Raw genomic sequence first — 26,277 nt, 5'->3', positions numbered from 1 at the left:
AAACAGACACGGCTGGCTGTCTATCATCCCAGCATCATTACGGCTGAATCCGAAATCGCACATGTCCCTACTATACACTCACCTAAAGGATTATTAGGAACACCATACTAATCAGTGCTTTAAGTGGAAAAAATAAAGTGCCGGTACTCACCAGAGGGGGGGCTTTGTTGGGGGCGTTGTTATGGGGGGATTGTTTAGTCAATAATTCAAGAAGGTCCGTATTTTAAAGCTCTTTCTAACTTGTTCTCAGCCTTAGAAATAACATATAGTTCTTGTAATTGTTTAACTATATAATTTGTTACAATAAGGGTTTATTTACAAAGCAAGACCATTGACGGCACCTCATTAGGCTACCATGCAGGCCAATGTTCACTTTTGTCTTTCTTTTTTCTAATCAAATAGCAACACAGTTAGAAACTATAGCTGGGTCATTCTTGGTATGCGGTAACATTTTGGCTTCATAAATGTTGGGAAAAAAAGTACATGATTTTCAGTTTTTAGCATTCTACCAAAATGGTGACATGTTTAACTAGTCGGAATACATATTGGTCAAGCTCAGGGACTAAAAAAATTATAATTCTGGGTAGATTCATTGTTCAGACACGGGCCGTGAAGGTGTTCCACCCTGTTAGGGACATAGTTATCACAAAATGTTAATAATGTAAATGTTAAACAATAACAAGTTTTTCTTGGATAGTATATGTCCCTTATGCCATAGTATTTTTTTTTATTCTTGAAACAATAACAAAACTATTATTGATGAATAGAATGTCTTGATTATTAAGAACAGGTACTTTTTGTACCCATTTTTGCCAACAGGATGGTAAATAATAAAAAAAAATGTGTTCAAAACATATATTGTATATGCTGTTAATGATCCTCACCTCCCAAAATAAAACATAAGTATGCAAAACATTTAACGTTGCTGTCAAATTATTATTTAAAAATGACTCGCCTAACAGGGTGGAAGACCATAACAGTGGAGGAGTTTTCCCTCATCGTCCTGCATGATTTGCCATCAGTAATAAAAAAACATGGTTTTATATATAATATTTATATATGCATATATGTGTTTATAGTATTTGCAATATACACTAAATTACGATTTATTCTATTAGAATTTCTATCCTGTTAGGTTTATAGATCTAACAGGGCGGAATCAACAGGGTGGAAAATTTTAAGATAAGTTAGCCGTAGCTCTTTGAGGGATCAACATTTAGCTAGCTAACCTTCTACAGATAAACAGAACTTTTATAACCATGTCAGATATGTTTGAAAAAAGTTTTGACTGGACAAACATTCTTCGTAACAGAGCCTAACAGGGTGGAACTTTAAGAGTGGGACAAGCAGGATAACATTTAAAAAACAAAACAAAAAAAGGTAGAGGTGAGAGTTGAAGCTTACTTAATTTTGTACGGTTGAATTCCAGCAGGAAAACTAATTATGTAATTTCCTGAAAATTGTCTTAATGAAGTTGTGGTCTTTTTTGGAAGTCGAGAAATACATACTAACTTTAGGGACACAGTAAATGAAGACAATTGTAAAAAAAAAAAAAAAAAAAACTATAGTTTCACATGATTTATATGTATAACTAGAGGTAGTTTAGCCTATTCTATAACATAATCTAAAAATATTTTGAGATTTTTATCATTTCATGGTTTATAGTTCTTGTGGAAGTTGATTACTTTGCACTGAGGACATGGTAAAATTGAATGCATATATCAATAAAAAGGTGTGTAAAATACAAAATAGTATTTTTAATACCTATTATATCTGTTTAAGTGATAAAGAAGAACTACATTTATAATTTAAGCCATTTCTTATGTGACTCATTTTATAGAAAATATGAGTAAGTAAATCATAAAGACAGAAAAGTCACTGTATAACAGGAACGACCCAGCTACAACATGCGGCTGTTGTCATCGGTAAAAGTGGTGCCACTCTCGTCCTCGTCACCGGTCGCGGTCACAAGTGCTTTGTATTTTAACCATAGATTGTAAACGAGCAGCTATGGTTGCGCGTTCCACACACCCTCTCCGGCAACATTATGAACTACTCCTCTCCGGACCACTTTGAGTTGTTGACACTGACAGCGGCAAAAGCGACGCATGCGCTTTTCACTTGTAAAACTCAAGGGTGTATGGGTAATGTAGTCTCTGCTCGCAAATGAGCGTACCGGTACGTTCTGGGCGCACGGAGAGGTGGCGGTACGCTCAAGAGCTATATTTGGAAGTGGCGGTACTGAGTACCGGCGCGTACCGGCCCACTTAAAGCACTGATACTAATACTGTGTTTGACCCCCTTTCGCCTTCAGAACTGCCTTAATTCTACGTGGCATTGATTTAACAAGGTGCTGAAAGCATTCTTTAGAAATGTTGGCCCATATTGATAGGATAGCATCTTGCAGTTGATGGAGATTTGTGGGATGCACATCCAGGGCACGAAGCTCCCGTTCCACCACATCCCAAAGATGCTCTATTGGGTTGAGATCTGGTGACTGTGGGGGCCATTTTAGTACAGTGAACTCATTGTCATGTTCAAGAAACCAATTTGAAATGATTCGAGCTTTGTGACATGGTGCATTATCCTGCTGGAAGTAGCCATCAGAGGATGGGTACATGGTGCTCATAAAGGGATGGACATGGTCAGAAACAATGCTCAGCTAGGCCGTGGCATTTAAACGATGCCCAATTGGCACTAAGGGGCCTAAAGTGTGCCAAGAAAACATCCCCCACACCATTACACCACCACCACCAGCCTGCACAGTGGTAACAAGGCATGATGGATCCATGTTCTCATTCTGTTTACGCCAAATTCTGACTCTACCATCTGAATGTCTCAACAGAAATCGAGACTCATCAGACCAGGCAACATTTTCCCAGTCTTCAACTGTCCAATTTTGGTGAGCTTGTGCAAATTGTAGCCTCTTTTTCCTATTTGTAGTGGAGATGAGTGGTACCCGGTGGGGTCTTCTGCTGTTGTAGCCCATCCGTCTCAAGGTTGTGCGTGTTGTGGCTTCACAAATGCTTTGCTGCATACCTCGGTTGTAACGAGTGGTTATTTCAGTCAAAGTTGCTCTTCTATCAGCTTGAATCAGTCGGCCCATTCTCCTCTGATCTCTAGCATCAACAAGGCATTTTCGCCCACAGGACTGCCACATACTGGATGTTTTACCCTTTTTACACCATTTTTTGTAAACCCTAGAAATGGTTGTGCGTGAAAATCCCAGTTACTGAGCAGATTGTGAAATACTCAGACCGGCCCGTCTGGCACCAACAACCATGCCACGCTCAAAATTGCTTAAATCACCTTTCTTTCCCATTCTGACATTCAGTTTGGAGTTCAGGAGATTGTCTTGACCAGGACCACACCCCTAAATGCATTGAAGCAACTGCCATGTGATTGGTTGATTAGATAATTGCATTAATGAGAAATTGAACAGGTGTTCCTAATAATCTTTTAGGTGAGTGTATAGTATGCCGTATGCGTAAAACATTAAATTTGCATAAAACGAATTTGTCAATTTTCGTCAACAACTTTTTCACTGACGAAAACGAGACAATAGCAAAATAAAAAACAGTTTTCAATGACAAAAACGATGACAAAAATCTATTGACATTTTCGTCAACGGATAAAAACGAGATGAGAACGTTAGGGAGGAACGATTTGGGAAGAGATCCAGTCATGATGTCCTGAGTGGTAGATGTGCACATTTGAATTTGAAAGAGCTGATCAACCTGGCGGGACATAAGTTGGCATAAACTTGCTGCATGTCTCATAAAACGTTCAAAAATGTAGATAAATCATATAGATAAATCTGAAAATGTGTGACGACGCAAAAGAGCTCAATTCAGTCGAGTTTGCCGTGCGCGCACAGAAAGCCGCCTCTCATAGTTGAGCCAAAGTGATGCGTTTGGGTCAGAAAAATATCCACATTTAAAACTTTACAAACTGTAATATCTAACTTCCGGTACGCAAGTCGACTTATGGTGAGTAACCCTTGACCCTTGGCGCATGCGTATTGACAAATGCAGAAGCGCAGAGGATATAGCAAAACAAAACACCGGTCATAAAATAGATGTCTAAAATGAGACTTTTTAAAGAGAAATGGCGGAGAATAAAGAGGGGCTTAAGCCCAGCCCTATCCACGAGAGGCGTCAAAGCTTGCGATGCTCCTGTACATCACGTCAGGGGTTACTCTTTTACAAAGTTTTTAGTTTTTTTAGTCTATTAAGTTTTAAATATGGACATTTTTCTTACACAAACGCACTACTTCGCTTCAGAAGGCCTTTATTAACCTCCTGGAGCCGTGTGGAGCAGTTATATGATGGATATATGCACTTTTATGGACTTCAAAATCAATGCCATTATAAAGCTTTGAAGACCCAGGGCTTTTTTAATATAACTCAGATTGTATTCGTCTGAAAGAAGAATGTCATATACACCTAGGATGACTTGAGGGTGAGTAAATCATGGGCTAATTTTCATTTTTGGGTGAACTATCCCTTTAACATAGCCATTAATGCACAAATTAGATTAGCGTTACATCAATGCCTGATATGTAGTTTATGTAGCTTGGCTCTAAGAAATAGAGACAAACTCACAGAATCACGTAGCCTAATTCGTCAAGTCCTGACCCAATAAAGACGTAACTTTACATGAATTAGGCCTAAATAAAACAGCCATGAATGAGTGCATGTTGAAAATAAAAGCGCTGAATTGAATTCTCTCTCCATTGTCTTTGCTCATCATTAGTCAGGTAAAAATCGCATTCAAATTGCTATTCAACCACCAGGTTGATGTACAGGAAAGCCCAAGCATGACTTTGATCTTTTAACAAGATTTACTTGTTTAAAACACCCTAAATTATATTTACTATATAACCATTATTTCACTAATAAACATCTAAATAAATGCAGCTCTGTGGAAATGAATTATTTAATATCTCCGCGAGCGATCGCAGTTATAGTTCTGTGTAAATGCATAGATAAACAGCGCTTTGTCAGCAAGCATTACATAATCGAGACTGACAAAAACATTATTAATAATTCTGATATAACATACCAGATGAGAAATACAATGATATATGGGCTGTTTTGTTTTGTTACTTTCCTGGCAATGTATTGTTCCAGCGAATATTATAATTTTTCACTCCTTAGCCTATTAAACAGCATATAAACCTTCTAAAACTGTAATTTAAAATGAATGATTACATTTCTGCAAAGTTGATATCACTGCCATGTCATTTATTTATGTTCTCCATTTGAAAACATTAGACTTTCTACATTTATTTTGCCTATTGTTAATATTAGTTTTGCTGCTGATGCTTTTTATAAATAATGTTTTTATTGTTGTAATATGAAGATAAACTGTAACATGAAAGACTGCTCACTTTCAAGACTTTTTTTTAGTTTTTAAGATGACTGAAAGGAGGAAAAACCAAAGTGAAGTTTGGACGTCACACTCAGTCATTGCCAGGGGTGGCAGTTTGGAAAGTATGCCAAATGAATGCCAAATGAAAACAACAAAATGATTTGTATGTGCTTTATTTATATTTCAAAGCTTTTATTTTTAAACAAAAGACACTTTAGTAACAGTGCACTTTAAAAAAAATTGTTTGCAGTCTTTCAGACCCCTCTATTTATTGGTGTATAAATATTAGTTATTTTGTTTTGTATGCAAGGAGGGAGTGATTGTCATAAATAAAATGGTTTGTTCAGTGTTGTAATCATCGTGTCAAAAACAGAAGTATATCGGATAAATATCGGTTCTGCATATCGGTTATCGGGCACATAAACATGCAAATAATTGGTATTGGTAATAAAAAATACATATTGTTCTGTGCGATGAATACATTTACCACAGCATCAAGCATGCGATACGGTTTTGCATGTGAGACAGAGCCTCTTATTTGTGTGAAGTGACAAGTTTTTTTTTGTGTGCTTATTTGAAATCGTAAAGGCTACGATTTTTCATTAAAAAGACCCTGTAAAGTCAAAATTAAACATGTGTTCTGAGTTTGTCACACCACAGACAAATGTATGATTAACCACCCAGCCAAATTTGAATCATAAAAAAAATCTGCCAAGTAAATAAAATAGTCGATCAAAATAAGCAGCTCTCAAACGTTGGGGGCGTGTCCGCTGTCTGCGCCGAAACCACGACCAACTCGTGGGAAAACTGCCATAAGTACTGCTCACGTACAGCTCACGACGGCACCAGATGTCGGCGGGACAGGAGGATGAAGGCCCGGTCGGGAGATAATTGATTCAGCCCCATTCTGCAGCGGATTATCAGTGAATCCCAGTTGTCAAGTCAAGTCAACTTTATTTATATAGTTGGTGTTGGTGATCGTCAGCTCTCCGTCAAGGAAGCTGTTCACAAAATTAATCCACCTCTTCATGATATCATCATGCTTGTTTTGAAAGCTATTTTGTAAGTTGTAGGCTGTAGTAACTAATGGTACTGACAGTAACTTGTGATCGAGCGGGTGAACTGATGCGAATGTGCTCTAGTTATGATAGTGTTAGGGTAGGGGCCAGATTCAATGGCTCCAGTGCGTCATCGAACCACCGTTTTAGCCCCGCCCAAAAAATCCTGAACCTGTTAACGGTCTAACTTCACAATTCAGTACTACACAGTTCACAGTCTTTGTAACGCATTTCAGCAATACATTTCTAACATTTATAATGTGTTTAGAAACAGATCTCAGAATTGCCTTTACAGGGACTTTAATACAGTACACTCACCTAAAGGATTATTAGGAACACCTGTTCAATTTCTCATTAATGCAATTATCTAATCAACCAATCACATGGCAGTTGCTTCAATGCATTTAGGGGTGTGGTCCTGGTCAAGACAATCTCCTGAACTCCAAACTGAATGTCAGAATGGGAAAGAAAGGTGATTTAAGCTATTTTGAACGTGGCATGGTTGTTGGTGCCAGACGGGCCGGTCTGAGTATTTCACAATCTGCTCAGTTACTGGGATTTTCACGCACAACAATTTCTAGGGTTTACAAAGAATGGTGTGAAAAGGGAAAAACATCCAGTATGCGGCAGTCCTGTGGGCGAAAATGCCTTGTTGATGCTAGAGATCAGAGGAGAATGGGCCGACTGATTCAAGCTGATAGAAGAGCAACTTTGACTGAAATAACCACTCGTTACAACCGAGGTATGCAGCAAAGCATTTGTGAAGCCACAACACGCACAACCTTGAGGCAGATGGGCTACAACAGCAGAAGACCCCACCGGGTACCACTCATCTCCACTACAAATAGGAAAAAGAGGCTACAATTTGCCCAAGCTCACCAAAATTGGACAGTTGAAGACTGGAAAAATGTTGCCTGGTCAGATGAGTCTGGATTTCTGTTGAGACATTCAGATGGTAGAGTCAGAATTTGGCGTAAACAGAATGAGAACATGGATCCATCATCCCTTGTTACCACTGTGCAGGCTGGTGGTGGTGGTGTAATGGTGTGGGGGATGTTTTCTTGGCACACTTTAGGCCCCTTAGTGCCAATTGGGCATCGTTTAAATGCCACGGCCTACCTGAGCATTGTTTCTGACCATGTCCATCCCTTTATGAGCACCATGTACCCATCCTCTGATGGCTACTTCCAGCAGGATAATGCACCATGTCACAAAGCTCGAATCATTTCAAATTGGTTTCTTGAACATGACAATGAGTTCACTGTACTAAATTGGCCCCCACAGTCGTCACCAGATCTCAACCCAATAGAGCATGTTTGGGATGTGGTGGAACGGGAGCTTCCTGCCCTGGATGTGCATCCCACAAATCTCCATCAACTGCAAGATGCTATCCTATCAATATGGGCCAACATTTCTAAAGAATGCTTTCAGCACCTTGTTAAATCAATGCCACGTAGGATTAAGGCAGTTCTGAAGGCGAAAGGGGGTCAAACACAGTATTAGTAAGGTGTTCCTAATAATCCTTTAGGTGAGTGTATGTGCAGTTTCATGGTGAAGCGCAGCACTGTGATCAGAGCGGATCAATCGGTTCGCATTCAATTCTGCTCCAACTCTGCAAGCGCTGAGAGTTTGAGGGTTTGCCCACACTTGAAGTTCAGCTCACTTGGTTAGTTTGGTCCGCTTAGCGTTCAGATTAGCATTTTTAACACCGAACCTAACAGCAAAGCGGTACGTTTGCAACCTGATTGGTTGGCTTTTATGACGTATTGCCTATTTTGAGATGGAACTTACCGAACATCCAAAACAATGCTGTGTGCGGGGATAAATGCGCTCGCTGTGTGTGCGTAGCTACATATGTTGGTATTTCGACTAGCTGAGAACTCGTGATAATGTGAAAATTTGTAAAGGAGTCAAAACAGCAGCAGGAATCCCTCCGTCACACAGACACACACACACACACACACACACACACACAAGTGAAGATCTGCTGCGAGGAGACGTGGTTCTGATGCCTGTTCGGAACTGTGATGGGCAATATTGTGTCCTTTTTAGGGTGGCATCTTGTGCCGTTTTTGGTTCTTTTACATGTTGTGTTCATATTCCAGTCGAACCGCACCAGAGTTTGTTTGGAAAGTGGACCGAGACCCATCTTTTCAGCAGTCTCAGTCTGCTTGTTTGGTGCGGACCAGGGTTCAGATGGCAGCGTTCACACTTATTCAAATGAACTGCACCAAAAGAGCAATCGCACAAGAGTTCGTTTTAATCGAACCAAACATGACACACCCTTAGCTACTTGCAACACACACCAAGCATCTTTCCAAACTGGTAATGAGAAGCATTTAAAAACCTGTTGTCCAACAAGAGAACATGTAATAACATTTATTTACTCCAGTACCATTCCATCTATTTAACATTGTGTAACATTGTCAAATATAACTTTTCAATTTTTATTGTGTTTTGAAATTGAATTTACTCCTGTGATGGAAAGCTGAATTTCCAGTCAGTCACTTCAGTGACTTCATGATCCTTCAGAAATCATTCTAATATGCTCATTTGCTGCTCAAGAAATATTTCTTATCATTATCGTACTTTTGAACAGTAGTGTAGATGATAAGTAGACCTCAGAGAGCAAACCTCCCAAACACCAAAAAAAATCCACACACACACACAAGCTCGAGAAGTTGTCACATTGAGCGGAGTGACTGGTGTGAAGCTGTGAGAATGCTGACACCCAAACACCACAAACCGCCTCTGCAGCAAAGAACACCAGACCCTATCGAGAGAGAAAGACCAGACTACAGTAATGAACCAAACTCCAGTTACAGTAAACTGACCTGTTCACATCACTCACATTAGTTATGGGGATTAAAGATGCATCTTTTACAATATGAAGTATTTTATTAAATTCTCTCAAGTTCACTTATGTTAGTCAAAAACACTCACAAACGTCTGTCTAACATTTAGAATTAAAGAGGTTGTTTTTGTTACTGTACCTCGAAGACTAATGTAATTTACCCCCTAAATCCAGTCAACATGTAAATTAACTCATGAAATGCCATTCCACCATAATGTGACATATTTCTAAGCGAAACGGGATAGGGGTGCACAATTAGGGAGGGGGAAAAACATCTAAATGGGTTTTATTCTGATAAAAGTTGCAGATGCAATGTAAAGGGAAAATTAGCCCATGTTTTACTCACCTTCAAGTCATCCTAGGTGTATATGACATTCTTCTTTCAGACGAATAAAATCAGAGTTATATTAAAAATGTCCAGGCTCTTCCAAGCTTTATAAATGGCAGTGAATGTCCATATAAGTCAAAAAAGTGCATCTATCCATCATATAACTGCTCCACACGGCTCCGGGGTTTAAAAAGGCCTTCTGAAGCAAAGTGGTGCGTTCGTGTAAGAAAAATATCCATATTTAAAACTTTATACAGTAAATTATCTCAGCTTCCACCTCGCATATTCAACTTACGGAAAAAGTGTAGAGCCTCTCGCAGTGCAAAATACTTATACTACGTCTGACGACATTGCACACCAGTTATGTTTTTTCCGATCTGGCGGACTAATTTTCTTTTTTTTTTGCAATACTAATATTTATGGCAGTCTTGATTTCTTAATTTTTAAACGTTAAATTATCAAGCTTTTATTTTGCCAGGAAACCGCAGGTAGCCTATAAAGCTTCAAAAGGATAATCATGCAAGTTCAGCTCTGATATCTTTAAACGGTGAAACATCAAATTCTCCAAAGTTGTTCACCAAGCTTATGACTAAATTTCATATTCGAAGTCACCAATGATATCTGACAACTGCCTCATAAATTGTTTCTAAATGCTCAAATCATGACAAAAAAAACCTAACAATTTTTTCAGGCTGGATCAGCCAATGCTTCTCTTTTGTTGACATCGGGCCAGTTTATAAGTGCTTCTCCTTACAAGTTCAGGAAGACAGTTAGTGTAACAGTTGTAGTGGAGCAGCATTTACTTCAATTAATCGTTCTGCCCTAAAACAGGAAATTCAACAAGAAAAAATATACAGGCCAGGACTTGATTCTATCCATAGGGACTTACAAATGAGAAACATCACAATCATATACCCTACGTAAAGAAAATATATATACAAAATGCAAGGTTCAACTAAATACAAGCAACTTTTATGCAAACAAATTCGCCAAGAGGTAAATAAAAGATAATCTGCATTGTACATAGACCAACTGTATGAGACCAATCAAAAGCAACTGTGCTCCACAGAAGCATGGCAGGATAATAGGCCTGTCAGAAACAATTACAGCTCAAACAATCGTTTTTTCAGTATTTATCCCAGCGGTAGGTTGTTATAATCGGAAACAATCACTGAGCCAATTGCCCCGAACAACCTAGCGGGTTCAGTCCTGCTAAACGCTCCAGAGCCGTGTGTGTTTGTGTGTGTGACACTCCGGGTAAATCCAGGTCATCTCCATGCTGCATTGCAGGTGCTGCGATCATGCACAAAGTATTCACAGCAAATAAAAACTTCCCAAAGCAGCTCTTATGGATCCTTTTCACATTGGCAGGTCCTTCAAAGTGGGAGTCGTCATAGTTGAGTGAACTTCTACGGAAACTGCAACAAAAATCTTTTTGGCTTCCCATTTGATCCAAAAGCAAAAAAATTCCATCCAAAAGAGGTAAAAAAAAAAAAAAGATTTATTTCGGTGGTCCGAAGAGAGAGAAAGATGTCAAGTTTGCAGTCGCTCCCTCCAAGTCAAATCACCTTTATTTATATAGCGCTTTATACAATACAGATTCTTTCAATACAGCTTTACAGAATCAGTGATGAAAACTTCATCAAATATGATGCAAAATTCAATCTGCTCTTACAAAATATTGTCATTATTCAGCTCAATTCAGTAGTGTTGATTCAGTTCAGTTTAATAACTGTGTAAAGTTCATCAATTATGAAATGTGTTTCATTGAGCTATGAAGCAGCTCTTCAGAAGACAATAGTGTCATTATTCGGGATCAATTCAGTTCAATAACAGTTGATGTAGCAAAATTAAACTATAGAAGAGCCTATAGAAGAGAAACTCAGGTAAGTACAAGTTGTTTAATCCAACCGTGTCAGTGCAACGATAATAAAACAATGTATAGTATTATAAATGTATATTAAAGTCACTATGAAACTATGAAAATGTGTGTATTTTATGGAATATTGCAGTATTTATTATAAATGATTTATCCGTGCACATAATTTTTTTAAATTCATGTGCCCTCATTATCTTTAATCAAAATATCTTCCCCTCCCTCTTGCGGAGACATCGCTACTCTAATGGCGTGTTTACTGGCGCGAGGGCAGCACAACATGTCACTTACATGATATCGACCAATAAAAAAAACGCAACCATCCAATCAATTCCCAATGGACCCAAATGCTCTACATTTTTCAAGAAGCTGCTTCACTTGGATAAACGTCACAATAGGGAAGAAAAGAGCATTGCAACTTCTGTGTCACGCCGACTTAAATTTTTTACAAGAGAAAATATTAGGGCTGGACCAGAATATTCGAATATTCGTTCGATGGGTTGGTATTCGATTTTCAATTTTTGGATTTGAATATTCGTTGGTTTTTTTTTGGGGGGGGGGGGGTTCACGATGGTTGGGGTGCACACCTGGCATCCCCATCAAAGCGGTTCTCGTTCACGCTCGCATATGTTTACACTATAAATTCTGGCAAAATACAATACTCTTTTTTTACAATTATCTTATAGCCTAGCCGTTTTTAATGGGATAGACAGTTGAATAGGAACCCAACCTCTTTATACCGCGCCCGCGAATGAGCCGGCAAGGCTTTAAAACGCATGCAAATAATGAACTTTCGTGATTGTAAATAACTATAGTGTTCCGTGAGTATAACTCCACCACTAACATGTGATTTTTTGAATGTATGTCACGTTGTTCAGTATTGGGATGGAGGAGGCAAATTATAGAATTAGTAGAAAAATAATTAATTAAATGCAAAACCGAGAAAACCGCAATTCACAAGCGCGTATTGAACCGTGAATGCCGTACCGAACGGTTCAATATTATATTGAGAATTGTGGCAACCCTAATGCCTAATATTACCCGTTATTATCAATCTAAATGAATCTACTGCGAAATGTAGGAGCTTGTTACTGGGATGTAACAGACCTGTGTGTTTTGTATCACTAGTGCAGTGTCCGTTCTCGGAGCATAAGGCCTGCGCTCCGCTGCTCCAGATTCCTGCCTTCATTAGAGAGAAGAATATGTTCAGCCCTCCGAAGTTTTGAATATTCGGTGTTGATTTCTACCGAAGCTTCACAGCTCAAAAAAATAGTATTCGGACCAGCCCTAGAAAATGTAAAACAACTTTGCTCAATTTTCAACGTTAATAACTGTGGAAACGGGTCTTCACAGTCTGTGAAAAGGGTCAGTTGAAAAAAAAAAACATTACATATGGACCCATTACTGTAAACAAATGAATAATTTGCTGTTGTTTGAAATTTGTTTATATGTTCTAATTTTATTACTGTCTTTTTACTTGTTTTGTTGGTGAAAAAAGTTTGCATTGCAGAAAAGTAGATATTGGAATCAACAAAAATCGGTATCGGCGGGTCACACTTACAAAAAAAAAAAATCTGAATCGGCCAAGAAAATTGCAAATGGTGCATCTCTACTTCTTGAGGAAGGGAGCTGCATAGTCATTGGCTGCTCTCTGTGTCAATCACCCCACACTGGCCCCGCCCCCTCGCATTTGTTCCAATTTCCACATGCCACATTTTGCATTAACTCTTTCAGCACAAGCAGTGCCTTCACATGACGTATAAACCCTGTTTCCATTGCAAACCGCAATAATATGAATACACTGAAAACGAATCATTGCATGGGCGTCAGTGAAGTGTCAGATGTGGTCACAAGCTGAGTCAAAACAACAGCAGCGATGACAAGGCAGCAATCTGAAATCTTTCCACTTGAAGTGTGGCATGGCTTTGTTCGAGGATGGCAACAGAAGTGCAGCTCTCAAACCGTCAAACAAAAGCCCCTTGTGTTTGAGTACTTGAGAAGCGAAGCCCCTCCACACCAGCGTGGGCGTGTGTTCGAGCATGTACACGCGTATGTCTGCGCTCTGTGGGGAGACGAATCCCGTGCTCTTGGCATGTTGGCTGTCTGCGCCGTGCCAAACGGTCAGGCTGCCTGGGATGACCTGCAGACCGTATGATTGCCCTCATGCACCAACGCTTCCCAAAACACACACACACACAGGCCTGTTCACCCAAAATATCACACAGCACCACAACAAACACATCAACTACAAGCGCTGACATCTTTATATTCGCCCAGTCATTTGAACTCATCCATGCAAACATAATTCATTTAGCATTGTAAAACTGTGGTAACCAATGTCACTGAAAATTGCCAGAAAGATTATGGATGTATTAATGACTATGTATTAGACTATGTATACACAGTAAACATGGTATTTCAGCAGAAGCTATGTTTCCCATGCTATTTTTGACTTATTCAGAATATATTAGAATGATTTCTGAAGGATCGTGTGACACTGAAGACTGGAGTTGACATCACAGGAATAAATTACATTTTAAAATATATTCAAAAAGAAAAGAGTTCTTTTAAATTGTAATAGTATTTCACAATATTACTGTTTTTACTGATCAAATAAGTGCAGCCGTGGTGAGCAGAGGAGACTTCTTTAAAAACTTTTGAACAGAAGTGTGCTCTGAGCATATGAATATTTCATATTGTGATGATTTTAATGAAAAAGAAATATTACATTTCTTACATGAAAATAATTTCAAGCTGTTTGCTTGAAAAAACCCAGAATTTTAAGCCATGCCAGAGCACAATACATAAATATTAATGTACATATCAATTATATTTAAAAGACTGAAAACTATCCACAGGTTTTTTTAGCCATATCACCCAGCTCTAAGTGCAAACCAACCCCCTTTTCCCTGCCAAAAAACATTTTCCAGCAGTCATGATTTACCTCTTGCCGAGAGCTTTTTGGTGTTGATGATTTTGGCAGCATGCTCTTGGCCCGTGCACAGCTTGACACAGCGTCGCACGACTGAGAAGGCCCCCCTGAAGAAACAGACGAGAGAAAAAACACAATGGCTCAGAAGATCTGCAGAGACACCGCTGAACTTGAAGAAGCCCCAAACCAGTTCAAAACCCTTCAAATTCTGCTTAATTCTGTGTCCACAAGAGCATTTGGGGGGGGGTTGTCTATTATGCATTTTTACATATTTATTTTTCTTGAGTGTGTAATGTTGCTCTCTGAGCATGAAAAAGTTCCAAAACACAAAGTTCCCCAAAAGGCAGTTATTCTCTATATCAGTGTTTCTGAACTCCCTAAAACGCTTTGATTGTAACCTTGGGAGTTTTCATCTGGGAACGAACACATCACAATAGGGGTGGGCGATATACCGGCAGACACTATTAACCGGTAGACATTTTGGACCAGTAGAGAGTTTAGACTATCGTTTCTATAGCGGTCACACCAAGAGGCAACCTCCCCAGTTTCTCTTGAAGCCAATTAGAGTGCGGATCAGGCCGCATTTTTCTGTCTGAGCCCGGCCCGCGTCCGACAGAGCAGTAACCGAGCCCGACAGGCATTAAGATATTTATGTCACAGTTAAAATCTATTTTTTTTCTCATACTAATGAACCATGTACGTTTGTTTGTGTGGAAAGCCCGCTTTTATTAAGCAACTGTAGGAAGGCATTCTGAGTAGTGTTAGACCGATATATCGGCTGGCCGATATATCGGGCCGATATTTGCTATTTTTACATGTATCGGCATCGGCCGATACAAGGCTGCTGCGTTCGCCGATATTTTTTTCCCCTGCATTATTTACAGACAGGCGTCCACAGGCAGCTCTCACCGTCTTCAAACTCTCTTGCTCTCCCTCCCTCGCGCATATTAATCAAAATCAATTGAGAATTGACACGATGATAAAAGGTCGAAAGACTGAAGTTTCACGTGGAGCATTGGGAGATTTTTTTCTGAATTACCGCTGGTGTTGCTCTACAAGAGATTAAGTTAAGTGCACCTACACTCTAAAAAATGCTGGGTTAAAAATAACCCAAGTTGGGTTGAAAATGGACTAACCCAGCAATTGGGTTGTTTTAAGCAAACATTTAACCCAACCGCTGGGTCAAAACAACCCAATTGCTGGGTTAGTCCATATTCAACCCTACTTGGGTTATTTTTAACCCAGCATTTTTTAGAGTGTTACCATTAAATGACTAGGTTGTAAATAGTTTTAAAATTAAGTATAGTACAGTCAGTGTGCACTTGATTATGCTGCTTGCTTGTTGATACTGTGCAATAGTGTAATTATTTTATTTATGCTTAAATATTTTTTTTCAGAATTTATTTTCACCACTGAACTCTTTTTTTTTTCTTGTTCTACCTCACTTGTTTTTACTATTTGTTAAATAATGTTTTTTTTAGTTCAATAAATGTTCCTTTTTTTTAAATTGTAAATTTTAAATTGTTATCATCCTGATCATTGTGTCATTTTTATGTTGTAAATTGAGGGAACAAAAGCAGTATCGGCTTCAAATATTGGCTCAAGAAAATCGGCAGCCCGTATCGGTCATCGGCTAAGGCTGATGAAAAAATAATCGGTATCGGCACTAAAAAATCCATATCGGTCGACCCCTTATTCTAAGCGCATCAACGCGCACACGGGGCAACAAATGCACACGTTAAAACAGGGCCCAATCAAATAGTCAATTGAAATTAAATGAACAAAAAGTCTACCAAAAATGGCCCAAGAACAAAACATTAACACAAATGCAGCTTATTGAAATGAACATCACTCTTAACACTTTTCTCGAAAAAAACTGTATGGCTACTAAACTGCAACATGGGATATTTACATAATCCATCCATCAAAGTTTAGGCTAATCCAGGTTTTTATGCAGAAAAAGGATTGCATAACTGTGGATGGCTTCAAGGCTGTCCTCCTCTGCTCGATGGTCCTGCCAGCAGCGATGAAGTTGCGCTGCCAGCCACATGTAGCCTAATATGCAATATCCACGCATGTGTTGCGCGTTGTCACAGCTACATAAACAAATTTCCGCACACAGGAAGACGGATGTTAGGATATTTTATAAAAGTTATAAATCACAAAAACATACCTTTGCATCAAGTCAAACAAGCCCATTGGCTACCTACATAATAAGCCGTTTTAAATGTAAAATGTTCAATGCCTTATTGCGCTGACGTGACCAAGCCCGACCCGAACTCGAACATTATTTCTAAATATCCATCCGAATCCGGCCCGGCCCGTCAGTTACCGATGGGTCCCATCGGGCTCGGGTTGGGTATCCATCACCTAAAGCCAATACGGAAGCTATTCATCGACTGCAGATTATAAATTAAAACACAACAAGCAGGTGTTTGATGCACGAATATTCATGATATTCACACGGGAACAAAATGTAGAGCGCACGCTGTCTATCAACAGCCTTCTTGGGTCTATTTTCAGAAAGACCTGCGTTATAAAAATCACTTGAGACAGTCATGATAATGGTCTGATGTCATTCCTTGGCAGCTAATTTTAGCACACCTTGTTATAGTTACACAACACACTTAGAATGTCTCAAGCAGAAGCTCTGAACAGACGAAGTGGGATCCGTGACTTCCCGCCCCTCACCGACAGGCTCAAATGCCCTTGGAAACATCCATGTGACGATAACATGTGATAAAAACAGACCATATGCCCCTCTGTGACCTCAGGCAAATCACCTGCGCACGATTCGCTCGGCTAGAGGACTAGAAGAAACCAAGACTGGATGATTTTGGGCATCATTAGACACCGATCGCCATTCAAAACATCTAAATGCCAATCAAAAAGATTTGACCATGACTTTTTAGATATATACTTCAATACTTTCAAGATGGTAAAACCACGGAGTACCATGTAAATTAATGATGAATATTAAAATTCTGGGTGATACCAATAAGCCTAAAATCATTAAATGTTTTGACTGATAACTGATTAAAAATTTGAATAAAATTCTATAATATTTTGTGTAAATAAGTGAAAAATAAAACACTAAAAAAGTTAAATCAATCATTTTAAATGCTAAAAGTTAATGTATTTATTTTAATATTTGCTAAAGATTACATTTAACAGTTATTTGAGTTTTAAAATAGTAACTTTATATGAGTGCAATTAAATAATCAAATATTGGCCAATATACAGTACAATATCAGGCCCCGTCCACACGGAGACGTGTGTGGAAATACAATGGTATTTGCATATGGTGATTACGTACAATGGAATTACCATCTGATGTCATTACTGTACCATGGGTGCTTTTGCAGTAAGGTCAATGTATTAAAGGATTAGTTCACAAAAAAAAATGAAAATTATCCCATAATTTTCTCACCCTCAAGCCATCCTAGGTGTATATGACTTTCTTCTTTCAGACGAATACAATCAAAGTTATATTAAAAAATATCCTGGCTCTTTATTAGCTTTATAATGGGAGTGAATGGTACCCAAAAAAGTGCATCCATCCATCATAAACGTACTCCACACGGCTCTGGGGGTTAATAAAGGCCTTCTGAAGTGAAGCAATGTGTTTTTGTATGAAAAATATCCATATTTGTAACTTTATTATAACTTTCAAAGTTCATTCTTCCGCCAGAACTCGACTTGCATATGGCCGTTACCGGAAGCCACTGATTATAGTTTATAAAGTTATAAATATGGATATTATTATGCACTGATTTGCTTCAGAAGACTTTTATTAACCCCCGGAGCCATATGGATTACTTTTATGATGGATGGATGCACTTTTTTTGGATTCAAATCTAAGGTACCATTCACTCCCATTATAAAACTCGGAAGAGCCAGGATTTTTTTTTTTATATACCTGAAAGAATAAAGTCATATACACCTAGGATGGCTTGAGGGGGGAGTAAATTATGGGATAATTTTCATTTTTGGGTGAACTATCCCTTTAACATGAGCACATTAACATATATAATGTAATGTAGTGGGTTTTATGATACATCAAATCGAACTATTTAATTTAAATAGAGTAAATAACACAAGCATATCAATTGCTAAAATTATATTAATTTTGCATAATATTTACTACAATAATTATGTTAGTTTTTACTTACATAAAGGATCTCAGGTCTGTTAAAATAGAGGTTCTGCTTATGACACTTATTGACCAAAAGGAAAAACGTATCAGCTAATGCGATAATTAGAAAAACCCAAATGTTCTCGTCAACCACTAATATCATGTATTATAATGAATTACATAAAATATTGTTTGTCAGCGTGAGGTAAACAACACATGATGTTCTTCACTCCAAGAAGAAGAATTGAAACGTCATCTCAACTAATAAAGCAGAAGGTCAAAACGTGTGAGAAGCATGAGCCGTCCACCTTTGACCGGGTGGAGGCCTGGAGCCAGTGAGGCCGGAGCGGCGGAGCCCCGTCCGTCTGCAGCTCTGTTAGCAAACATGTGGTTTCATTAGTCTCAGCGGAGACGTTGAGCTGATTTAGTGCTGTCGGCCTGTCAGGAAGACCAAACCGCCAAGCTGTGGGCTGCTGAGGTGTTCAGGTTAAACTGGCAAACATCTTCACAAACAACAACAACAACCAAAAACACACAGTCACACCGCTAAATATAACTAAATTCAATCCTATAAATATATAACAAATTCAAAAAAGTGATTTAATTCATAATATAATAATTATATTACGAATTAAAATCACTTTTTTGAATTATTAGCAGAACAATAACAATTATATTACATTAGATTGATCGAAAGTACAGTAATATGGTGAAATATTTTTAAATTAACTATTTTCTATTTAAGTACATTTTTAAATATGTATTACTATGGGGGGGTTTGGGTTTTTATGGGTTTTTCTGAAGCCGATGTTTAGAGGTCAGGGGCAGCCGATTTTTATGGCTGTTTTCTACTTCATTTGCATGCTAAAATGTCACACTAATAATAAGTACACTCTAAAAAAAAGGTTCTATATGGCACCAAAAATGGTTCTTGGCTCGTAATCATAGGGGAACCTTTTTTAGTGCTATATAGCACCAATTTTGGTGCTTCAGTGGTTCTTCAGCGGTTCTTCAGAGGTGCTATATAGCACCTTAGTCATAGAACCGGTGAAGAACCTCTGAAGAACCGCTGAAGCACCAAAATTGGTGCTATATAGCACTAAAAAAGGTCCCCCTATATGATTACGAGCCAAGAACCATTTGTGCCATGTAGAACCTTTTTTTTTAGAGTGTAGATGCACTTCTAAACTTAACTTAATTTATTGAACACTGACTTGAACCATCTCTCGAATCTTAATTTTGTGCACTGCATGGTATAAAATGAAAAGAAAAAAAATAGGCTATTTATCCAAAGTTAACCCAACACGATCAATAAACTGACCAAGTAATAAGGATAAACATGGCCATAAATGCCATTCCCATTCTATGAAATGCATCTATACACTATATCTAATTTGAATAGTAATGTGTTTTGGGACAATATGTAATGTAAAACGCTGTATAAAAAGGAATATTTTCATAAGAATCTCATATTCAATAAGAATATCCAGACTTAAAACTGTGTATGTTGTCAGAGAAATTCACTAAAATAGAATGTCCTCTAAAGGGGCAAAACCTCTATTCTGGGTCTCAGGAGGATATTCCTGTCTCGTGCAGAGTGAATCAGCGAAAGTCTATCAACTAACGTTAGCTCGGCTTCACCTTCTTCTTTGTTCTGGTTGGTTGTGGCGCTCATGGCGCTATCCAATTGCGTGCAGAGGGAATTTGAAAGACAACCGTATATCCCGCCTCTCGGATTGAGCCCTGCTAATGGTGAGTTTCCAGACCCAACATCTTGATGTGGCTAGCGTTCATGTGCGTTCAACTCGTTAATACAATCTTTACGACATGATTTGAACGCACCATATAAACCATCAGGAAACAGCGGAGAGAAGAAGTAGAAGAATGTACACAGGTGACGATATTTATTTTAGTACACTTCACCAAAAACCACACTACAAAAGAATCGTGTAAAACTCAGTAAACCTTGATATTATTACTTCTGACATGAGAGCAAAATGCATGCACACATGTATACAACTAAATTAACGATCTCTTAAATATTTCCTAATTTCACTAAACATTTTCATTTTGTTTTTTTATTTATTAAAAAAAGGCTTTTGTAGGCTCATTTTGTAAATATGAGCAACGAATTTGAACGTGCAAACTGGGTGCCGGTCTGCGGAGACGTCATGCTCGGCTAGATTCGCCTAGAACTCTTGCATCTTCGGATGCGGAGCCGCGCGAAAAGTTACAAAAAAGGCGCTGCACACCGCCACGCGAAATCTCGCGCACTACGTGATGACGCCATTTTTGCCGCACCCTTGCGCTCGTGCGGACAAGTTGTAAATAGATGGCGCTCTCACATTTAGCGCTCTCTTTATATAGATCTATCTATCTATCTATCTATCTATCTATCTATCTATCTATCTATCTATCTATCTATGTGCTTTAAAATCGATTAATCCAAAATAAAAGTTTGTGTTTACATAATATATTTGTATGTACTCTGTATAATTATTATGTATATTTGAATACACACACATGCATGTATACATTTCTTATTTTTTTTTAAATATTTATATGTAAAATATCTATATATGATATAAATGATATAAATATTTACATGTAAATATTTCTTAAATATGTACATGTATGTGTGTGTATTCAAATATACATAATATTATTGAGTACACACACATATGTAAAGAAACTTTTATTTTGGATGCGATTAATCATTTCGACAGCACTAATTTTATATATATATATAGAATTACTATTATATATATTATATTTTATAAAAAATAAAAAAAAACTACAGCTACAGGCAAAAAATGCATAGAAAAACAAAAACTTTTAATAATATTTTAATAAAGGGAGACGATATCAATTCTCCTTGACTGAACAACACTTGGTCACTACTCTACATATAGTAAATATGATATATACAAATATTAGTAGTGTAATGGGACACGTATTCATACCGCACCGTTTCGGTACAGGGCTTTTGGTTCGGTGCACGCGTGTACCGAACGGATTCCGAATGCAATCTTTAACAGTCGGCTTGTTCTAAGCGCGGAACACACCTCAATCCTCGTTCCCACACGAACATAGTAAGTATTCAGTGGATTTTATCATGAAATTCAAACGATAAATGCCGTTTTTACACTCTTTAATGTGGTGTGACTGATCACAGTTCAAGCGGCCGCGCGCGCGTGAACGCGATCATCTGTGAACGCGATCGATCATCTCTTCCTAAAGAATAAACATGAATGAACATCTGAAGGTGTGTTGAGGATACATTACAACTTACTGTCACATATCATACATGGTTTAATCGCTCAATCAGTGTTTCAACGGTGGAAAGACGTCAATATAACTGCTTGTAAACTAAACAATGTCACGCAGCATCACATTTACCTCAGGCAGTCATTCAGTGTCCACAGAATTTTGTTCACTAGAGAAATCAACTATTTCACTAAATATATGCTCTATATTAGCCGTTATATTCATTATATTCTACTTAACCTGTTAAGGATTATTTAATGTATGTTTTAATAAACCTGTCATAAAAATGACAGACACCGTGTATAAATGATTATATTTAAACAAAGAATTGGAGAAAAAACTATTTTATAATTAAATTTAGAAGTTATTGCAAAAACTGCCTAATGTGAAGTTTACATGTTTGCATACAATGTGTTATTTGAGTGTTGATTATTATACCTAAAAATAATAAAATGAATTTAGGCTAATAGTTTGGGCTCTGTTGTTAACCTTTAATATTAATGTGCAAGTAGGGGCTCCCTATATAGTTAACAGAAATATCTTCAATAAACTTTTATTTATAATTTAATTCATTTAAGGACAGACACGTTTTTTTCAGTAAACCAATAAAAATAAATAAAGCCATTTTGTAAAACTGCTGTACCGAACCCGTACCGAACCGTGACTTCAAAACCGAGGTGCGTACCGAACCGCCAGTTCTGTGTACCGTTACACCCCTAACAAATATCTAAAAAAGAAAGTTCATTAAAAGGCTACAACGTAGGTCTCCGCCACAAACTGAGGAGGATGTGGTAAAATATTCAGCCAAGTATGGTGAAGACCTGTTGAAATATCACACACATAAAACATTTCAAAAGTCGTAAATGCCTGTTTCTCCTCAGTGAGAGAATATACATTAAAACGAACTGAAAATGAAACCTACAACACATTTACAAAAAAAGAGAAGTTTAAAAAGTTTCTCCGAGAAATCTGTCTACTATTATGTGTTGTGATAATAATTGTGGGTGATACACACAGGCCTGTTTAATAATTCAGAAAACGGTGCAAAAGAAACGCAATACTGACTGGCTGGAGGAGGAAGGGGGGCTGAGAGAGTAAAATAATTTCCTAACGTCAGGCCGCAGGCATGTCACACACACACACACACACAGATTATAGACAGCAAACAGCCGTCCGGGCAGCTCTCACAGCTCCAAATGTCACCGAACAGAGAACGTTACAATGTAGCGACCCTTCACTGCTGCTCACAGTTTATGATACATTGTAACAGACAAATCTTAATGCACCCTTAAAGGGTTAGTTCACCCAAAAATGAAAATTCTGTCAGTAATTACGCACCCTCATGTTGTTCCAACCATGTAAGACCTTCGTTCATCTTCGGAACATAATTTAGTATATTTTTGATGAAATCTGAGAGCTGTCTCACTCCTCCATAGGCTTTCAGAGGGAATGAAACTTGATGGCCCAGAATAGTAAGTAAAAACGTCATTTAAGGAGTCCAAATGACTACAGTGGCTCTGTATTAAGTCTATCATGCGACGAAAATACTTTTTGAGCGGAAAAAACAACAAAAATAACGACTTTATACCACTATTATTGTTGTTCAATTTGAGCCTCTGACGAGAGTTCGCGGGAGTGCCACGATTATATGCCACGAGTAGGCATATTTACAAAATGAGCCTACAAAAGCCTTTTTTTAATAAATAAAAAAACTAAATGAAAATGTTTAGTGAAATTAGGAAATATTTAAGAAATCGTTAATTTAGTTGTATACATATGTGCATGCACTCAGTTCTCGCGCATGCGTCGTGGCACTCCCGCGAACTCTCGTCAGAGGCTCAAATTGAACAATAATAGTGGTATAAAGTCGTTATTTTTGTTGTTTTTTCCGCTCAAAAAGTATTTTCGTCGCATGATAGACTTAATACAGAGCCACTGTAGTCATTTGGACTCCTTAAATGACGTTTTTACTTACTATTCTCGGCCATCAAGTTTCATTCCCTCTGAAAGCCTATGGAGGAGTGAGACAGCTCTCAGATTTCATCAAAAATATACTAAATTATGTTCCGAAGATGAACGAAGGTCTTACATGGTTGGAACAACATGAGGGTGAGTAATTACTGACAGAATTGTCATTTTTGGGTGAACTAACCCTTTAATATGGAGATACAATATAGTGACCTATTGACCTGATTAAACTCCGACATAAATCACTCTGAACATAAAAGAAATTAAAAAAAAACTCAACAGCTGATAATCATGATCAGATATACATGATAGACTCACTGTAATATTTCCTGACAGCTCCTCATGAAATGGGGCCACAAAATCCTCGTCTTTTTGATCTGTATAGTTAAATACTCCCATGCATATTAATGCAACTTCATCTAACGTGTCTTAAAAGCTCCCCCATGCATTCTACATACAAAACTGCACCAAAGGGGCAGCCAACATGCAATATCCTCAAAATTTTGCTCTGACTGTTTATATTTATGATTTGATTCAATACACTCGCTATAGCAGCTCAATAGTAAATGCATTTCAATGCTTCTCTTTGCGTTCTACATATTAAATGCAGCAAAAAACATCCCCAGAATCAACACCAGGTTGCTCATTTTCATGATCAGGGACTGTATGAATATAAATATTCACTGTAACATGCATGCACAGTGGTGGGTGTATTTAAATGCAGCCCCCCTCTAATGGTTCCTGACAGCTCCTGCATGAACATTCTGCATGAAATGCACCAGAGGGGCCACAAAACATGCAATATTCTCAAAATGAACCTCTTGACGGCTTATATTTGCGCGCAGACAGTTTTAAATACACACAGTAGTGGGAGTATCTGAATGCAACTCCCTGTAATGTTTCCTGACAGCTCTTTTGTGCATTCTGCACAACATGCATCGAGTTCAAATGTGCCAAAACCATGCAAAACGACGCTCTGACCGCCGTGCGTAGTAAATATGCAAGCCTTCACTTTAACATGCACAATAACAGTATTTAAATGCTTCCCGACATATACTCATTGCATTTCAAAAGCCGAAAAACATCTAATATCCCCATAATGATGCTCTTGTTTATCATAATTGACTCTGAATAGTTCAAGAGTAGTGATAGTATTTAAATGCAAGTCTCTCTAATGTTTCCTGACAACTCCTCTGGGCTTTAGCATATGAGTTTACATGTAATAAATGTGTGGCATCAATATAAGACACTCGGTTTATGCACAAACACTAGCAGAGAAAGCAAATCTTACTTTCCAAGTTCTTCGTACAGCTGGTACTCGTCGGTGAAGCGCGTGCAAGTTGTCGTTGCCATTTCTCAGCCCTCAGCGTTCGCGGCGATATCCGAGCTGTCTTCCAGCACTACGATTACGCTTCTCTGCCTTCGACTTGCGGGATTTTGAGGGCAAAACTTAAACGTGGATATGGACTCGAGGGAGGGAGAGGTTCGCCGACGAGCAGGCTCGACTGCTTTATCGACCTCTCACCGAATGCGCCGTTTAACTGCAGTGCACTTGTTTTCCGCTGTGTGAGAGACGCGCGCTGTCACCGCCGGAGGGCGCAGCGGAGCTTCTGTTTGTGGCGATACACCTGCAACGACTTTTTAGTAGGTGTGTGTGTAGAAAGGTGACATCATTATGAAACCGTAAACACATTTAGAAATTAATTTAGCTTAATTTAACTGAGCAAATGTATCTGACGATTTGTGGGACACATTTAAAATGCATGATGGACATTATATATAATTCAATGTCTTTTATTTTGTCCCAATACACGGCTGAAAATATAAAACTTTTTTGTTTATATTTTATATTATAAGTGTGGTACATTGTCCATACCTCACCTAATGAGTAAAAAGTTAGGAAAGATTGCTATTTTTAATGTTTTTTGAAAAAAAACGAAGTCTCTTCTGCTCATCAAACCTGCATTTATTCGATCAAAAATACAGCAAAAAGTAATAGTTAAATATTATTACAATTTAAAATAATGTTTTTCTATTTTTAATATACTTTAAAATATAACTATTTCTGTGATGCAAAGCTGAATTTTCATCAGCCATTACTCCAGTCTTCAGTGTCACATGATCCTTCAGAAATCATTCTAATATGATGATTTATTATCATTATCATATCATTTATTATAACTTTATGTTGGAAACTGCTATGCTGCTTAATATTTTTTTGGGAACCTGTGATACTTTTTTCAGGGTCCATTGATGAATAAAAAGCTAAAAAGAACAGCATTTATTCAAAATAGAAATATTTTCCAACAACGTAATAGCAATTTAACACACCCTCTGGGAATAAAAGTATTAATTTCTTTCAAAAAATGAAAGAAAAAAAAATATTGACCCCAAACTTTTGAACGGTAGTGTGTATTGTTACAAAATATTTATATTTAAAATATGTTAATAAGATACATTAATAAAAATGGTTTATTCATCAAAGA

General features: G+C 37.9%; 1 protein-coding gene across 29 annotated transcripts in view; it reads right to left on the bottom strand.

Moving 5' to 3' along the window:
* camk2b2 (calcium/calmodulin-dependent protein kinase (CaM kinase) II beta 2) overlaps positions 1-25,359 on the bottom strand; it is a 106,009-nt gene extending 80,650 nt beyond the window's left edge. For all 29 annotated transcript variants that reach the window (XM_079805037.1, XM_079805026.1, XM_079805032.1 and 26 more), the window contains exons 1-2: positions 25,083-25,359; positions 14,434-14,528 (exon numbers count right to left, since the gene is read on the bottom strand). In XM_079805037.1, the coding sequence (XP_079661163.1) occupies positions 14,434-14,528; positions 25,083-25,144 (157 nt within the window). In that variant the 5' untranslated portion in view covers positions 25,145-25,359. The remainder of the gene's footprint in view (positions 1-14,433; positions 14,529-25,082) is intronic.
* Between the last annotated feature and the right edge of the window lie 918 nt (positions 25,360-26,277).

The sequence above is a fragment of the Gobio gobio genome, assembly GCF_949357685.1.
Source record: "Gobio gobio genome assembly, chromosome: 22".
Classification (NCBI taxonomy): domain Eukaryota; kingdom Metazoa; phylum Chordata; class Actinopteri; order Cypriniformes; family Gobionidae; genus Gobio; species Gobio gobio.
This window is presented reverse-complemented; position numbering and strand designations above follow the sequence as displayed.